Source organism: Schistocerca nitens, chromosome 1 (genome assembly GCF_023898315.1).
Source record: "Schistocerca nitens isolate TAMUIC-IGC-003100 chromosome 1, iqSchNite1.1, whole genome shotgun sequence".
Lineage (NCBI taxonomy): Eukaryota > Metazoa > Arthropoda > Insecta > Orthoptera > Acrididae > Schistocerca > Schistocerca nitens.
Genome location: NC_064614.1, coordinates 25,735,484 through 25,754,576, shown reverse-complemented (window position 1 = coordinate 25,754,576; position 19,093 = coordinate 25,735,484). Strand labels below are relative to the sequence as shown.

General features: G+C 41.4%; 1 protein-coding gene across 1 annotated transcript in view; it reads right to left on the bottom strand.

The window, feature by feature from the left end:
* LOC126257285 (Down syndrome cell adhesion molecule-like protein Dscam2) overlaps window positions 1-19,093 on the bottom strand; it is a 587,314-nt gene that overhangs the window by 78,922 nt on the left and 489,299 nt on the right. The window contains exons 28-30 of the mRNA XM_049955551.1: window positions 16,630-16,806; window positions 14,146-14,334; window positions 3,933-4,118 (exon numbers count right to left, since the gene is read on the bottom strand). Coding sequence (XP_049811508.1) covers window positions 3,933-4,118; window positions 14,146-14,334; window positions 16,630-16,806 — 552 coding nt within the window. The remainder of the gene's footprint in view (window positions 1-3,932; window positions 4,119-14,145; window positions 14,335-16,629; window positions 16,807-19,093) is intronic.

Below are 19,093 nucleotides of genomic sequence, written 5' to 3'. Positions count from 1 at the left end.
AAGCTGTGGGGACGGGGCATGAGTGGTGCTGGGGTAGCTCAGTTGGTAGAGCACTTGCTCGCGAAAGGCAAAGGTCCCGAGTTCGAGTCTTGGTCTGGCTCACAGTTTTAATCTCCCAGGAAGTTTCAAAATTTAATGCAAATTCTTTGGTCTATCTTTTCCGAAAGTAAAAATTTGATGAGCACCCAAAAACACTTATTACCTTATTGATTGCCAATGATAAACTAAATATTCAAAACAGCTGAAAATGTGAACACACATAATTAGGAGTTGTTACTGTGTATTTGCTGTTATAGTACACACCATCATAAATTAGTAAAAATAAATCCTGGCTTTTGTATGAGTTTCAGGGACAGCATAATTAAGATATAAATCAAAATAGAAGTTTCTGAAAATGTAATAAACAGTGATAGAGGTTCCAATTTAAATAATGCTAGGTGTCCAGCATTCTATTTATTAAAATCTCACCAGCCATAACACCCACCAGAATTGGAAAACACTGAGAGAATGTGCATTTCACATGACAGCAGTGCAAGATCTGAAATTCATCAAAGGGTGTAGTGGACATCAGGAACTGAACTCGGCTATAAATAACAGCATGAGAACAATAGTTCACAGTTTGGTTGAGTCCAGCCAGTGAGTACACATAACAGCAAAACTTGCAACACCTGTAGCTGACGGCTGGGTCAATCATCAAAATATTGCACAGAAAATGGAAACAACAACCTGACAAAATGCCTGGAGGCACACCATTGATACACTGATACTTTTCTTAGGAGTGCAGCCAGACTCGCAAGTAAAGTTTACACAATATTTCAATGGATCAACTGGCCATCATCTTTAGGTGAGATGCTGCTGCCAGTAAGTTCCATCAAACAGATGCCGCACTGGAGCCAGTGCCATTACAGGTCAGCAAAGAGTACTTGCACATTTATAAGGGTCACGAGTGCTGCCCCAAAGATAGGAGCAGCACTGCCGGTGATGAAGGCAAACAAAATTGAGGTACCACTGCCATAAATGTCAAAATATTCTGGCAACTGAGTCAAAGAATGTATTTTAATGCAGATCAGAAAAGGGTTCCACAATGTATTCAGGGGAGTAGTAAGAACCTCTGCTCGTCTAATTTCAATGGATTCCTAGAGAACAAAATCCCAGTAACAGGAAGCAGCAGCAACCACACCATCATCCTCATCATCATTATAATGAGTTCAGGAAATTGGCAGGTTCTTAACACCACTGTTGTCTTCACAATTCCGTTCCAGGTCAACTGCTTTGTAGTCAGGTATGTTCCTCTTTCCACTTCAGCCAACATTTTTATTCTTCTCTTTCCTGTTTTCTTCTGTCCTTCCACTGTATCTTTACAGCTGTTCTCAAAATTCCCATTCCTCACAGTCTCATAAAACAGGGTGTATCAAAAAGAATCATCCAATTTGCCACATCTATATTTCTGAAGCTAATAAATATATACAATTAATCCTGTTTTTAATGAACAGGAAACTCAAAAAGTTTTTTTTTTCATTTTTTTTCATAGGCATTCAATATGCCCACCTTGAGATGCATGGCATATGTCAATGCAGAATTCAAACTGTTCCCACACTGCAGTGAGCATGTCTTGAGTTACAGCTACCACAGCTGATCTGTTATGTGATCTCTCAGTTCATTCACTGTTGTTGGTAATGGAGGCAAATAAACAGAGTCCTTTATAAACCTCCACAAGAAATAATTACGTACAGTCATGTCACAGCTGCAAAATACTAATGCGAATTCTTTACAGGTGAATGGAAAAACTGGTAGAAGCCGACCTCGGCTAAGATCAGTGTGGATTCCGCAGAAATGTTGGAACACGTGAGGCAATACTGACCCTATGACTTATCTTAGAAAATAGATTAAGGAAAGGCAAACCTACGTTTATAGCATTTGTAGACTTAGAGAAAGCTTTTGACAATGTTGACTGGAGTACTCTCTTTCAAATTCTAAAGGTGGCAGGGGTGAAATACAGGGAGCGAAAGGCTATTTACAATTTGTATAGAAACCAGATGGCAGTTGTAAGAGTCGAGGGGCATGAAAGGGAAGCAGCGGTTGGGAAGGGAGTGAGACAGGGTTGTAGCTTATCCCCAATGTTATTCAATCTGTATATTGAGCAAGCAGTAAAGGAAACAAAAGAAAAATTCGGAGTAGGTATTAAAATCCATGGAGAAGAAATACAAAAGTTGAGGTTTGCCGATGACATTGTAATTCTGTCAGAGACAGCAAAGGACTTGGAAGAGCAGTTGAACGGAATGGTTGGTGTCTTGAAAGGAGGATATAAGATGAACATCAGCAAAAGCAAAACGAGGATAATGGAATGTAGTCGAATTAAGTCGGGTGATGCTGAGGGAATTAGATTAGGAAATGAGACACTTAAAGTAGTAAAGGAGTTTTGCTATTTGGGGAGCAAAATAATTGATGATGGTCGAAGTAGAGAGGATATAAAATGTAGACTGGCAATGGCAAGGAAAGCGTTTCTGAAGCAGAGAAATTTGTTAACATCAAGTATAGATTTAAGTGTCAGGAAGTCGCTTCTGAAAGTATTTGTATGGAGTGTAGCCATGTATGGAAGTGAAACCTGGACGATAACTAGTTTGGACAAGAAGAGAACAGAAGCTTTTGAAATGTGGTGCTACAGAAGAATGCTGAAGATTAGATGGGTAGATCACATAACTAATGAGGAGGTATTGAATAGAATTGGGGAGAAGAGGAGTTTGTGGCACAACTTGACAAGAAGAAGGGATCGATTAGTAGGACATGTTCTGAGGCATCAAGGGATCACCAATTTAATATTGGAGGGCAGCGTGGAGGGTAAAAATCGTAGAGGGAGACCAAGAGATGAATACACTAAACAGATTCAGAAGGATGTAGGTTGCAGTAAGTACTGGGAGATGATGAAGCTTGGACAGCATAGAGGAGCATGGAGAGCTGCATCAAACCAGTCTCAGGACTGAAGACAACAACAACAACAACAACAACAACAACATGTCCTGTGACCTTGGAGGCCAGTAATGTAAGGCTGAATCATTTGGTCCAGTATGCTTGATCCACCGTTCAGTAATCCTTTGGTTTAAAAATTCCCACACTTCCAGATGCCACTGCTAACTAGTGGGAAACATGTAAAACTCAACAGTTTTCTCTTTCCAACAGTACATTGTTCATGCACATATGTCAAATAACATAATAGTTATGATTTTTTAAAAATCAGATGATTCTTTTTGATACACCCTGTATTTCATTGTGTGTCCTTGTACTAAACAATGCTCTGCCACTGCAGATTTTTCAGGCTGTTATAATCTTACGTGGTGGCAATGTTCCACACACTTGTCCTCAACAGTACAAACAGTTAATGTATGCTTTGCCCCAGAGGCATGAAATCTTCTAAACACAGGGCTTCCTCAGCCTCAGATCATCTTTAACACACAAATGGCCACTGATCTTGGCTATTGGTCAAAACACAGTCTGGATGTTTCTTAAAATTCTATCTTAAATGATAAACTCCCAGCATAACGGTAGGTAAGCAGTTACATCTTTCTGTGTGTACAATGATGGCGCCAACTCCCAGAATGGTATTCTGTCCTGAGCTGCCAGAGTTGGCAGTCATGTGTGTGTGAGCTGTGCTTGACTGTGTGTTTAAATGGTGTGTGTTGCTCTGTTTCTCTTTTGCTGATGAAGGTGACTTTTAATTGTGCCTGTCTGTAACTTAATGTGCCTTCTTTGTGGTAAGTAGCAATCTATCTTTTCCTACACTGTTGATATTCCTATGTGGAGTTTCCATTAGTTGCTTTTAAAGATATAATAAGCTCTTTTATGATCACATTACTTTCTTGAAGTTATGTATAATTGTATAAGTGCTGAAGCGAGATATAGTATAAAAGAAGACCAAGGAATAATTAATTACTAACCTGCACCTTTTGTCTTAGCAGTGAGTATGGCACTGTGTGGGCTGTTGCCAATTCTATTTTGTGCAGAAATAAATGCATGGTAAGTTCCTCCACAGCTTAGATCTTCCAGCGTGTGGGTAGTCTTCTCAGCTTCTAAATTAACTTCTTGCCAGTTTCCATGATCTCTTTTGTAGCTCAGCATGTAACCTGAATAATCACAGTAATCTGTTAGCTCACATTTTAACTGTGTTGTGTTGCATACAAGACATCAAAGAATCTTCTATTTGAATGACAGTACAATTACTGTAGTGTAGGAATTGCCTCTCATGGGGTAAAACATTATGTTGATTTTACTCGATGTGATGTCTTTTTTTCATCTGTGAAAATAACATCTACAGAACCCAAAAGTCATCTGAAAACAGTGATTACAGGGTCATAAATAATCATACTAAATAAAAATAGTTGACTTAATTACATGATGAAGATGCAACCTACTACACACACACACACACACACACACACACACACACACACAGAGAGAGAGAGAGAGAGAGAGAGAGTTTGAGTGTATTGTAGTGCTACACACAACCAATAATGTGGCCACTAAGAACAAGAGTTTATTTATCCACATTCAAATAAACAATGAACATAGAAACAGTACAAGAAGCAGTAGAAAACATCCTGAGGAGGATCACTGGTTGTGCTGTCTATATAGAGAGAGCTCTGGTAAGCAGCATGGCTGATGTTGTTCCATGCACACTAGTCTTGTGACCCACTGCAGGTGGCCTGGCCTCTAGTGGCTGACGTGTGCAGCTGCCACAGGTGGACTATCTGTAGTGTAGCATATCAGTGGCCTGACACCACAGTACATATTCAGGTTTTGTGTGCAGGGTTACAGCACACCACCCATATTGGGGAAAGGATGCTCCTCTGATGTGGGCATCAGGGTGACTGATGACAAAACTGCAGTCCCTGGAGTATATGCCATACGTGATGACAGTGACAGTGGAATGAGACGAGTGGAAGTGGTGCACCCGCGGGCATGTGCAGCGGCCACCTCCAGCGAAAAACCATAAAGGATGATTCGTGACAGTCGCACTGGCAGCATCTCAATGTCTGGGCCCTCTGCATGAGTGCACTGCACTCGTGGTGAAGGTGCTGGACACTAGGTAGGGGTTGCTGGACACATCAGTGGTGAAGGACATGACAGTGCCACCCCAGCTGGTAGCAGGCATGCATGTTGTAGCGAAGCATTACAGGAAGGGCCAGCAGCATGTATTGGGGCGCTGGACCCCAGAGGAGAGGCAGGAGATGGCAACATCCACAAGGTGGGTGGGTCCACCCCTTCAGCAGGGATCCCCTGAGAGGCCGAGACAGATGCTGAGGGAGGTGGAGACGGCAGACCTGCTGCCCTCGCTGTGGCACAAGGGAACAGCTGGTCATGTTGGTGAACCACCAGACCCTTACTGGTGCCACCATAGAGAGGTGGCAGCCACAACAACTGTGGATAATGGCTAGAATCCATTTCGGTCAGCAGCTGACACCTCTAAGCCCAGATGGCAGAGTCAGGAGCAAACTGCAATGAGGGCCGCACCACTGGATGTTGGTGGGATGGCATAAACAGTTGCAGGAGGGAATGTGGCAGGTGACTACGGGACATCTCGCTGCCCCACCAGCGTTAACCTGTAGGAACTCAAGAGTTGTGTCAAGGTGTAGTCCATGGAAGAGTCAGCAATGTAGTTTTTCATTTGAATCCTGAATATGCAAACAAGCTGTCTCATCTCACTGTTAGATTGGGGATGGAAAGGAGGAGCAGTCACATGGCAAGTGCCTTGGTGGCTGCAGAAATTGTGGAAGGTCTGAGACACAATCTGTGGAATGTTATCTGTCATTCACAAGTGTATTAGGATATCCTTCACTAGAAAATTTTTTGACAGGGTCTGAACCATAGCCTTCTCTGCTCCGGATAATATATGGAAATTCAGAGGAAGCATCGACATTTAACAGCCAGTTCTCCCACAAAATCAACATGGATGTGTTCCTACAGTTGTTCAGTGTGTGCCATGGAGAGAGCATCACCTGCAGTGTTGCCTATTCTGTATCATACTGAGAACAGGCTGTGACAAGATGCACAATGTCACCATAGATACCAAGCCAAAACAGATGTTGATGGGCCGATGACTTGGTATGAGAGATCTCCCCCCCCCCCCCTCCTCCCCAGCGTCCCTGATGTAGGAGCTGAAGTGAATCCCACCATAGAGTGGTCAGGATCACAATCCTGTGACAGTCCATCCATAGCTAAGAGAGCAAATTCATAAACAAACATGTGATGAAGGAGAGCAAATTAGTTATGTAAAGGATCAGAAACCATGCTGAACAAGGTGAACAACTCAGTGCAAAACTGGATTGGCAGCAACAGCAGCTGCAATCCATGAACCTGTAATAGGAAACTCTTCCACTGTACATTGCACCGCAACATCTAAGTGAAAATGAAGGATCTCATCCTGATCAAAAGAAGGATCTGGCCCCATCAGAACCTGGGACAGTACATAGGCATTGGTTTGCTGCACAGGAAGCTGAAAATGTATTTCATAGTTTTAGCGAGACACAAACAAGACCAAAAACTGTAGGCGATGTGTTGCTTTGTCAGGCAATGAAGCAGAAGGATTAAACAATGACACCAAGGGCTTGAGGACAGTAATAAGGTGGAACTTTGACCCATATACATGAACACATGAAACTTGCTGAGGGCTTTGACTTCCTGAGGGCTCAGACAATAGCAAGTGCTTCCTTTTCAACTTAGGAGTAGCACTGCTGTGTGGAGTTGAGCGTTTGTGATGCTTAAGCTATTGGGCACCGAGAACCATCCTCATAGTGATGTGCAAGAACAGCCCTGAGTCTATATTGAGAGGCATTTGCAGCCTAAACCAGCTGGTGGCGAGGATGGAAGGTAGCCAATCAAGGAGCAGAAAGTAATTAGGATATCAAAAATGTGAAAGAGTGTTTGCACGCCAGCACCCATCAAAAAGGAATATCTTTGTGGAGCAATTCGTGGAGAGATTGTGACAATGGGGCTGCACCCAGAACGAATTTGTGATAATAATCAATTTCCCCTAAAAATGCCTGGAGTTCTTTGACAGTGGAATGGTAAGGTAGACAACATTCCGAGAAACCCCAAATACACAATGGGTGGCTGAAAAAAGTGTGACTTGGCCAAGTGAACATCAACCCTGCTGTATATAAAACCATGAACAAGGAGCATAAGTTGCGTAAATGCTCTTCCAAGGATGCTTCTGTCATCCCAATGTCACTGAGATAGTTGATGCTCCCTGTAACAGACATCATCAACTGTTCCAAAAAATGTAGAAAAATCACAAGGGCACTAGGTACACTGAATGGAAAGTGCTGATATTGGTGCAATCTGAAGGGTGTGTTAATCACAAGGAATTTTTTGAAAACCCATCCAATGGAACCTGTATATAGGCTTCAATTTTGGAGAAATGCCAGCCCCTGGTGAGTTTGGGCATTAACTCAGCCTGATGGGGCAAAGGATAGGTGTCAATGAGATATTAACTGTTAATGGAAACTGTAAAGTCACCGCATAGGCAAAGCTGACCTTTGGTGTTTTAACCATCACGAGGGTGATAGACAGCTAACTTGATATAATAGACTATGTGACCCAATGACGTCAGCCTGTCCAATTTTGATTTCACTTTATCATGCAAGGACACTGGAATAGGCATACCTGGAAAAAAACACAGCTGCACCTTAGGTTTACGGGTAATGTAGGGCCCAAAATTAGTGGCACAACCTAATCCATCCAAAAATGGAGACAAGAACTCAGAACACAGAGAATCTAACCACTGGTGAGGTGCATCTCGTCTGAAACAGAAAAACCAAGGCACCAAAAGCATACTGACCAAACAAATCATCCACAACCAGAGATTTGAAGGATCTAACCATGGATTGACACACAGTGGTAGCTGTAAAGTGCCCCAAAACTGGAATACACTGCATGTTGTAACTCACCAAACACAGAGTAACTGTAGGCAATGTCGGGGACCCCAAATTCACATAAGCTTGTGAGTTCAGCAATGTCACAGCTGCACCCTTGTCCACCTGTAGTCAGAGCACTTCATCCATCACTCATGCTTCAATAAACAGCTTTTTATCATTTGTAAGCATTGGAGACACACAATTGACATCCATGTCCACATCTGAAGGAGAGAACTGGGAATGACACAAATACACTATATGTCCTCTTTTCCTACAGTTGTTGTAAGTCATCCAGCACTTAGGGCACACAGCTTGTCATGTTGCGTGAAACAGTATGGGCAAGATGGGAGCACTGAGTGCTGCCATGGCAGTGGTTGCTGTTGTTGTTATTGTTTGCATGTTGCTTTCCAGTGCAGCACTTAGGCTGCTGCATTTGTACAGCTGACACATTTTACTCCCCATGAGAACTAACTGACACCTGATGACCAGGAACATGAGCCACCACAGCAATGTCACACTAAGCTTCAATCTGATCATCAGTAGCATGAAATACCTCAAAACGTTGAGCAGTATTTAACAATTAAGCCAAAGATGGACTCTCACACTGTAGTGTGTACTGATGCTGCTCCTTGTCAGGAGCCAACTGTATGGTGGTATCATGGACATCTGAATCAGTGTAGGAATCATTATGGGCATTGGTAACAAACTGACATTTGTGACGGAGGCCATGGAATATGGCCTCCCGAGCCCAGTGGAACAGGTGGGGTTGTTTATGACAACAGAAATTGACACACGCTGCAATGACATGTGTTTGCTAGTGGTGATAATTGGACATCAACTTACACATCTCGTTGAACAAAAGCGATGCTGATTCCCGGGGTTAACTGGCCCAACAACTGGTAAATGTGAGAGTAAATAAAAGAAATAAAGTTCTACATATGTTCAGGTTAGTGACAGCAAAAGCAAGAAGTGTTGCTGAAACTGCTTCTTGTAAGCCTTCCAATCTTTGACCACAGATTGTAAGGGAGGAAAAAGTGCCACATATGCTGATAGAATAGAAGCCCAAATAGTAAACGTGGCAGACAAATTTGTGATAGCGACCATAAGAGCCTGTTGCTGCTGCTCAAGAAGGGATTTGAGCATTGCCTCCATTAACATGTGGACTGACAGAACAATCAAATAGACTGAGCACAAAGAAACGAACACCACACTCATCACTAAGTGTGTAATAATGCTAGATACAACCAATAGTGTGGCCACTAAAAACAAGTTTATTTATTCACGCTGGAGTAAATGACAAAACACGGAAACAGTTCAATAAACAGTAGAACACAATGTGAGGAGGAATGCTGGCTGTGCTGTCTCTGTGTGGAGGATGGCTCAAGCAGGCAGCATAGGGGGCCACGTGCTGTGCGCTCTAGTCTTGCAACCCACCACAGGTGGTATGTGGAGGCTGGCCCACATAGCTGTCGTTGGCAGACTATTTGAGGCATAGTGCACTGGGAGCCTGGTGCTAGGCACATATCCAGGTATTGTGTACAGGTGGGGTAAGGGGAGTGGGGGGGGGGGGTGGACGCTTACTGTTTATAAAACACTTTCAGTAACAGTTAGATGATATTTGAGAAAATGAGAAGTGTTTTGTAGCAAGATGAAACCGCAAATACCATGTTATTCAAACTTTCTGGAAGATTAAAACTGTGTTCCAGACTGAGACTCAAACTCAGGACCTTTGCCTTTAGCGGGCAAATGCTCTACCATCTGAGCTTCCCAAGCACGACTCACGACTCGTCCTCACAGCTTCAGTTCTGCCAGTACCCCGTCTCCTACTTTCCAAACTTCACAGGAGCTCTTCTGCGAACATTGTAGAATTAAGCACTCCTGGAAGAAAGGATACTGTGGAGACATGGCTTAGCCACAGCCTGGGGGTGTTCCAAAATGAGATTTTCACTATGCAGCAAAGGTCCCGAGTTTGAGTCTCGGTAAGGCACACAGTTTTAATCTGCCAGAAAGTTTCATATCAGTGCACACTCCGCTGCAGAGTACACAGCAGAAACAGGGTCATACCTCCAACAACAGCTTGTTACAACTACAAATGTTGACAATGGAAAGGTGATTGATGTGGCTATTACGACAAAATACTGTCACTGTACAAATGAACTGAGCAACCAACATTGTGATAAGTGTACAGCAAATTACTCAGGCAACAGTGGTGGTATGGAGGTTGCTGGAGTAAAGACAATATCTGATCACATTTCTCAGTGGTATGATGTATATTATTTACATTATTTGGGGGACAGTGATTCAAAAGCCTTTAGGCATGTTATGAAAAGTAAACCATATGGAAATGTTGAGATACAGAAGCTTGATAGTATGAGGCATGTTCGGAAAAGAATGGGAGCTAGACTTACATGTCGAAAGACGACAATGAAAGGAAAAATGCTAAGTGATGGAAAAATATTGGATGGTAAAGGGAGGCTGACTGATGCTGCAATAGACTATATTCAGAACTGTTATGGGTCTAGCAATCAGGCAAACAACAGATGATGTGTAAGCTATGAGGAAAGCTGTATGGGCACTGTTTTTCCTCATTGCCTCTGCAAATGAGCATCCTACTCATGGGTTATGTCCTGATGATCAGAACAGTTGGTGTAAATATAATTGGGAAAAAACAACAGTAGAGAATTACAGTCATCACCACAGTTTACTAGTGGCTCTAATGGAGAAAATTAAACCAGTCTTCAGGGATCTGTTTGATGTAAACCTCCTGAAGAACACAAAACCCAAATGAAACTTTGACAGTGTAACATGGCATCATCTCCCAAAAACAGTGTTTGTGGGTTTTAACACACTTCATTTTGGTGTATATGATGCTGTCGCATCATTTAACCAAGGTCACAAAATTCCAGGTTCTTGAGCTACTGGGAATTCCCGTTGGCTCCCAGATGGTGAGTGTCAAGTTGGTCTTAGATCGGGCTAGGATACGAGATGCAGACAGCTCTCTCAAAAGTTTAGTAAAGGAGGCACAGATGATGAAAAGAGGCGCTGTGAAAAGATTTTGGAAAGCATTCAAAGATGAAGACTGTAGCTGCACACCAGGGCTATTTCAACTTTGAAGTAAATTTCCTGACAGTTTCATTTCCACCTTTAATGTACCTTTTCTCAGATTTTTACTGAAAATAGAACTGCCAAATTTTCTGTGAGTGATTGGACAGATAATGTGAAATGTACTGAAATGGTATTATGCCCATTACCTGCAAAACAAAAAATTACGGGCAATAATACGAAAAGTGTAGCTCATAGAGTAAAAATTTAATATTCGAGTCTTTGATCAAGATTTTACAGTATCATTGTTTCAACATTGACAGGACACATAGTGACAGAATTAACTCTCTAACTAATATAGATTCTGAGAAAAGATACCTTATATCACATACAATTTTACATTGTGAAGCTGTCATTTCCATGTCCCCCTAACTCAAGCCCAAGCACAGCTCACATGGCACTAATGCTGCAAGCATCCCATACCCAAGCTCCATCTGTCGTTATCCATTCACACCATTTTCCTTATGCTCACAGCTTCTCTGTATTGCTTTTTGTTTCTCTGATTTCATGTACATATCTCATATTTGGCATGCTTTGAACTGACTTCTACACAATGCTGCCATTGCATGGATGTTTCTGATATTATCGAGGCAGTCTCCAAGGACAACATTCACTTGTCCAAAAACAATGCACATACGTGTGGCACTTTAATTTTTATATGTTTCTCACCATGGTTGCAGTGCTGATATAAGAGTGCAATCAAGGGCTCTCTAAGTGCAACGGCACATCTCAGTCCTCAAAAATGGTTAATTCAAATATTTTGTTGGATAAGAAATGTTCAAAATGCATTGTGAAAGGTATATTTTCCATGAAGTGTAATTACAGACTACAAGAAAAGTGTGTGAATGTTAATTTAAAGCTCATAAAATGGAAAACGTTAGTTGTAATAAAAAGGACAAATGTATATCCACTACAAAGAAAAGAGATGATAAAAATGATTTCCTGTTAAGAAGTGATTTCACATTTAAAAAATGTTACTGTGCCAGATCAAAAGATTGATCTGCAATCCAGAATTTGATCCCACCAGTTAAACAAATATTTTAAAAACATGCTGAATGTGAAAAAGAACACACCCAAAAATGGTACTGAAACAAAAGTACTGACAACTGCAGAGGTGTTTAATCCATGTGAGCATGAAATCCACAGCAGCAGTGAGGAAGAAATCTTAAGTGAACATGGAATCTGATTAGAGAAGGGAAAACTGTGTGCACAACCTCCAGGCTGGTAGTTCATGGTGTTATTCACGTAAGATCGGTAAGTGATTCTTACGTCAATACCAAACAGGACTATCGAAGGATGTTTAACATATACAGAAGAGGGCAGTACAAATAGTTACATATTTGTTTAACCCATGGGAGAATATCACAGAGATGCTGAAGAAAAGAACCTGAACTTGCAGACACCCGTAGACAGATGCAATTTGTAATGTGAAAGAGTACTTACAAAATGATGTAAATAGATAGATAAAAAAGACCTACTCACCAAGGGGCAGCAGCAGAGAACACACACACACACACACACACACACACACACACAAAGGGATTAACTTTTACAAGCTTTTTGAGCCAGTGGATTCTTCTTCTGGCAGAAGAGTTGAAGGGGAAGGAAGAGGGGTGACGGAAAAGGACTGGAGAGGTTTAGGAAAAGGGGTACAGTTCAGAAAATTCACCCAGAACTCTGTGTCAGGGGAGACTTACTGGACAGGATGAGAAGGAAAGACTGGAGAAGCAAAGATGGAAATAAAATAAAGATTCTGGAGTGGAATTAAAATTCAAAGTGAAAGGATTGAATGATACAATTCACTGATGACATTACTATAACGAGTGAAAGTGAGGAAGAATTACATGATCTCCTGAAAAGAGAACGGTGAGAAATGTAACATCAGGATTGATGGTCATGAAGTAGATGAAGTTAAGGAATCTACTACCTAGGCAGCAAAATAACCAACGACGGACAGAGCAAGGAGAACATCAAAGGCAAGATAGCACTGGTAAAAAGCACAGTCCTGGGTAAGAGAAGTCTACTAGTATCAAACACAGGCCTTAATTAGAGGAAGAAATTTCTGAGAATATACATTTGGAGAACAGCATTGTATAGTGGTGAAAAATGGACTGTGGGAAAACCAAAAAAGAAGAGAATTGAAGCATATGGGATGTGGTGCTACAGACGAATGTTGAAAATTAGGTGAACTGATAAGGTAAGGTTAAGGAGGTTCCGCACAGAATCAGAAAGGAAAGCAATATGTGGAAAACACTGACAAGGAGAAGGGACAGGATATAGGACATCTGTTGAGACATCAGGGAATGACTTCTGTGGTGCTAGAGGGAGCTGGAGGGCAAAAATTGTAGGAGACAGAGACTGGAATACATCCAGCAAATAATTGAGGATGTAGGCTGCATGTGTTACTCTGAGATGAAAAGGTTGGCACAGGAGATGGATTTGTGGCCGGTCACATCAAACCAGTCAGAAGACTAAAAAAAATAAATTATTCTAGGTACAGAAATCTCTAGTGCCAAAAGGTGACAGCTACACAAAGAGCTTATCAACACCTTTTGGTCACACATGGTCACACAATTCCATGTCACGTGTCGCCAAACAAAAGCGTTAAGAGCAAAGCAACTTTTCTACAAATATTTACATGGAGCACACTATAGAGTGTGAATCTAGCATTAAGCCACATGCCTGCCAGGTAGAAACAACAGTTGGTGATAGTTCACAGTTGAGAGCTTATACAGAAGTGACACAGGTGTGTGGCACTAGGTGCCTGCCCCCTGTAGACTCCTGCATTGTTGACCTAGCAACAGTTACTTCCTACTTTCTTGATACAAATTTATATGACCTGTGTTATGTGACGATTGTGGAGATTAAGTTAAATAACTTACACTGTCTACATTTCGTCCCAACTGAGTCAATTATAAAGACATGTTTGTCACCCCTTGCCTACAGTGTCTCTCTGTGATTACTTGTCACTACAAATCTTTTGTGTTTTAATTCAGAGGTCCCAACAGATTTTACAGTCCCTGTAATGTGGGCTTTCACCATACATTATTTACTGATTATAATGCACAATGTTGATAAAAAGTATTGTACTCAGCTAACTATTAGATAATTTTCGCACTCTTAAGTAAATACATACCCAAAATTGGTGCACCTCCATCTTCCGGAGAAGTCCACTGTAGTTTAATGCTGTGATGGTCAGAACCAATAACTTCCAGTAAGGGAACTTCAGGAGGCAAAATTATAATGATCTTGTAACTTATTTTATCTTCACCGAACAAGTTTCTTGCATAGCATGAGTAGTTTCCCTCATTCTCCTTCTTCAAATCTAGCAAACAGACATGCAGCAAACATTTAGTTTTGGCTTACAAGATTAAAAGGAAAGAAAGAAGCAACTGACTACACTTTAGGCAATGCCTATAGCAGAACAAAATTAACTCTCAATTGTTAATAAGTGCCACCCCCAAACACCATTACAGAAAGGAAGAAGAGTATATATACCACAGCGGTGGAGCTTTTGTCAGCTGGTAGGATTATAAGGTCAAGATCACTTTGTAGGTGGTGGGGTGCGATTCTTTCTCTGGGTGAAGGGTTAGCTAGCATATTGGGGGATTTTGGGAATGTTGGTGAGGCAAGGTTTGATGTTACGAAATTCTGGCGTGTTAACATTGGGGGAGGACCACATTTGGATTGAGTGAACTGAGTCAAGCAAGGTTCAACATTGGTCGACTCAGTTCATAAAGGCTTCTTCACCACTGTGGTTTTGAACCACAAAAATTACCTGGTGGAAGGACTGTGCCAGCTGTCAGATTCGTCCACCTAAAAACCCTGCCACAGTGACCCCATTCCAGAAATCCAACAGGATCACCGGTCTATCCTCAAATCCTTAGGCCCATCCCAGAACCTCTCCCCTAAGTCCCTCTCTCCCATCACCTCTACCAATCCCTGCACTCCTACCCCCTACATGCTTCCTAAAGTCCATGAACCCAACCACCCAGGATGCCCCATTGTGGCCAGTTACTGGGCCTCCTGTGCCCCCCCCCCCCCCCCCAGTGAAAGAATCTCTGCTCTTGTATACCAACACCTTCAGCGTATTGCCTAAAACTTACCCTATTATAGAAATGCACCGACTATTTCCTCCATCAGCTCTCCATAGTTCCTGCCCCTGTTCGTCACTATTGATGCCACCTTCCTTGACACTAACATCTACAATGCCTGTGTCCTTGCCACTGCTGAACTCTACCTTTCCCAATGCCCAATGGATTCCAAACCTACAGCCTCATTCTTGTTCACCATGACCATCTATATCCTCACCCACAATTACTTCACCTTTGAAGGCATCACCTACAAACAAATCCCTGGTATAACAATGGACACCTGCATGGCACCATCCTATGCCAACATATTCATGGGGCATCTAGAGAAATCCTTCCTAACTATCCAGAATCCTAAACCCCCTCACCTTGTTCAGATTCATTGATGACATCTTCATGATCTGGATCGAAGGTGAGGACACTATCCACAGTCCTTCACAACCTCATCATCTTCTCCCCTATTCATTTCACCTGGTCCTCTCAAGAGAAACCACCTTGCTCGATGTCGATCTACACCTCTGAAGTGGGAACATCAACTCCTCCATCCATATCAAACCTACCAACCACCAGCAATATCTCCACTATGACACCTGCTGCTCTATCTATATCACCATCTGTGCTGAATGATTGCTGTCTCTGCGTGATCTCCCAAAGCAATGATGTTATCAACATTGCTAGGCGGCAATGTTACTAAGTTCTTACACAGTCTACAACACTAGTTACTGCCCACCGTGGACTTCTAGACTGAGCCACACACAACTGATTTCAGCAAAGTGTACGGGCCTGAAAATGGCATTGACGCAACACCAAAACCAGTAGTAAAGTAAATAAAAAACCTTAAGTACAGCTGGAGGAATTTCATTTTTAATAAAAATTATACCAGCTGTGTCCCACCTTCATCCAGTTTACATATGGATATATGAAGATTAATGGTTTCTAGCTGACTCCGTCTTTTCCCTCCCCCCTCTATTCATTAAAATTTCATTCTCCTTGTATTCACACGAACATTTTGCCAAAAACATTACAATGAGAGATTTCCTTGGAAGAGTTTGCATTCCACTGTGTTGGCTGTAATTACATCACTTGAATTTTTCTCTGTTCAGTCTGCTGTTTATCTCTTAGTTACAGTATTTATGTTTAGTAAATGACTGTGTAAATTTGTCACTTTGTTTCTCCAGAAACTTACACAATGCCAAATTTGTGAAACCAGAGGCATTTTACTAGCTGTTAAACTGCATTTGTTTCACATTCCTTACCTTAATTTGCACTGTTGGCAATTACGGTAACTACTACAGAAACCAGCATGATGTCACTAATACATTATCATCTTACTAGTCTTCACAAATTTGGTTAAAATTCCATAAATGTTGGAACTGTAATAGTTGCTGTGGATATTGATTCATTGTACCTAATTGGTTCTGAAAGACTATTGCTTCAAGATAGGAATTTCATTATTTATGAAACATAAGAAATAAGCAAAAATAGAAATGAAATGGAATAAGAATTCTTGAAGAAAGTTAATTACTTACTTGCAATGAGAAGAGAGTTCTTGGATATTCTAAATCTGGAGTCAGTTTTCAGAATCTCCTTCCCATGCTGCCACCAAACATTTGGTGTTGGGTTGCCAATAGAAATGCATGCAAGTGCCACATGAGAGTCTAGAGCCTCATGTAAAACTTGGGAAAATGATGCAATTCGAGCAGGAGCTGAAAATGATTGTAAGATTAATATTGTAGCATAAATATACTTTAGATAAATATATTCCACAGTAAAGGTGAAAGCAACAACAGGAACTTCAAAATTATAAAAGCTGCACATCATGTCAAAGACTACAGTTTGGTCTTACTGTTTGATGTGGCTTGATACAATTTTTCAACCTCAAACTTTGTCCTTGTACTGTGCCAAATTTCAACATAGGAGGTTAACTCTATGGCAGTAGGTGGGTGTACGAAGCATACCACAATATTAAAACGACAGATGCTGCAAATTTGTGCAACTCTCAAATATGTTTATTTATTTATTTATTTCAACAGGAAGTCATCATTTTAAAGTAAGAGTCATTTGGGTCTACTAAAGTCTACATTTGTCTGTTCCTTTCTACATTTCTTCTTGAAATGTTAAATGTTCAGTACAGCTTCTAAGACACAAACTGTAAAAAATACTGTTCAATCTGCCTTTTGATTCTGGACATTATGTTCCTATACCTGCAAGTTATTTTTATAGCTTGCTTATGTGGAAACTATTAAACGCAATACTGTGTTAAATATTGTTCTCTTGGGTTAGTTTATAGCACTAACAAATGCATAACAGAAATAAATACAGTAGTATTTTACAGAAATTATGCAATTAAGAGGGGCTTTGGATATGTAAAATAAGGGAAGGCAACCACTCACCTACAACTAGGGACCGGAAAAGTTCACATTGTGCAATAACTGCAAAATACATGTTATTTTGCCTCAAAATGCAAAATTACTTAATAGATGCTATTTCACACTGAATTGTATCCAGATGAACCATTTTATCAGAGATAGTTTGAAATAGCTATATTTTCTGCATATAAATATAAAAAATGTAACCAGCTTTCGGTTACTGTTATCGCACATCATCTGGCGAAGCCCAGTTTGGAAAGATAATGTGCATAAGAACCTGTTTGCAAAATAAAAAGTACATGAATACAAGGATGTATCAACACGCACAATGCTCTGCTGCCATGTCAACAGTGGGCAGTTGAAGGGAGATACAAGCCAGTTAATGCAATGTAGTACTCAGACATGCAACCTATTATTTTATAACAGAGAAAAGCGTATGTTTGTTTCTTAGCTAAAGTTCAAATGTTTGAATAATGTAGACAATTTTAACATGTTAAATTAGGTGACAGATGTTTTGAACTGTGCCTGCATCATATGATGGAGGGGAAGAAGAGTGGGAGCGAAGGCAGTAGACAATCTGGACAGAAGAGAGAAGGGGAAAGGTAAGATGAGGGAGTCGAAAACATGTTAGTGAAGGTTTAGGCAGTGGAACTGCGAGAGCACAGGTTAAGTTGGAGAGACAATTGCCACTTGCTTAGTTCAAAGATACTTGTGCTAGAAGGGATTGTCAAAATGGCTCATGTAGTGCAGCAACTGTTGAAGCATTTGTGTTGTGGTGCATAGAATGTTTGGCTACTGGGTGGTCAAGTTCACGGTTTGCCACAGTTTTGGTAGTGGCCATTGTTGCAAGTAGACAGTTCATTACTTGTCATGACCACATAGAATGTTGTGCAGTAATTGTAGCATAGCTAATATATACGATGGCTACTTCCAGACGTGGCCCTGCCTTTTATTGGGTAACAAAAGCCTATGACTAGACTGCAGTAGGAGGTGGTGGGTGGGTGTATGGGACTGGTCTTGCACCTTCATCAATCACAAGGAAATGACCCATGAGGTGCAGGATTGGAACAGGGATGGGCAAGAATATTCTGTAGGTTGGGTAGGCAGGAGAACACCACGCTGTGTGATGCTTGTAGGATTTTGTGCAGTATATCCCTCATCTCAAGGCACAATGAGAAGTACTTGAAGCCCTGGTGACGAATGCGATTGAGCTTTTCAAGGCCAGCATTATCCTGGGTGATCTGAGGAGAGCTGGTTGGTGGCTGGTTAACAGGGTTAATTGTATCAGAGGAGGACGTGGCACAGGAAACCTTTTTATGAATTAACTATGTAGGATATTACAAATCAATAACAGCTATCAATAACTTCTGTTCTCCACTGCAGATGTTGCATCCACGGGTGGTGAAGCTACATGGAAGAGCTGTCAAAGTGGAGGTGCTGTTGGTGGTTGGTGGACTTGATGTGACCAGACATATTTATAGAGCCTACTCATAGGTGGAGATCGACATCTAGGAACGTGCCCTGCTGAGCAGAGGAGGTTCAGGTGAAGTGGATTTCGGAATTGGTGCTGAGGTTACGTCCTTGCCATGAGTCCAGATTATGAAAATGCTATCAGTGAATCTGA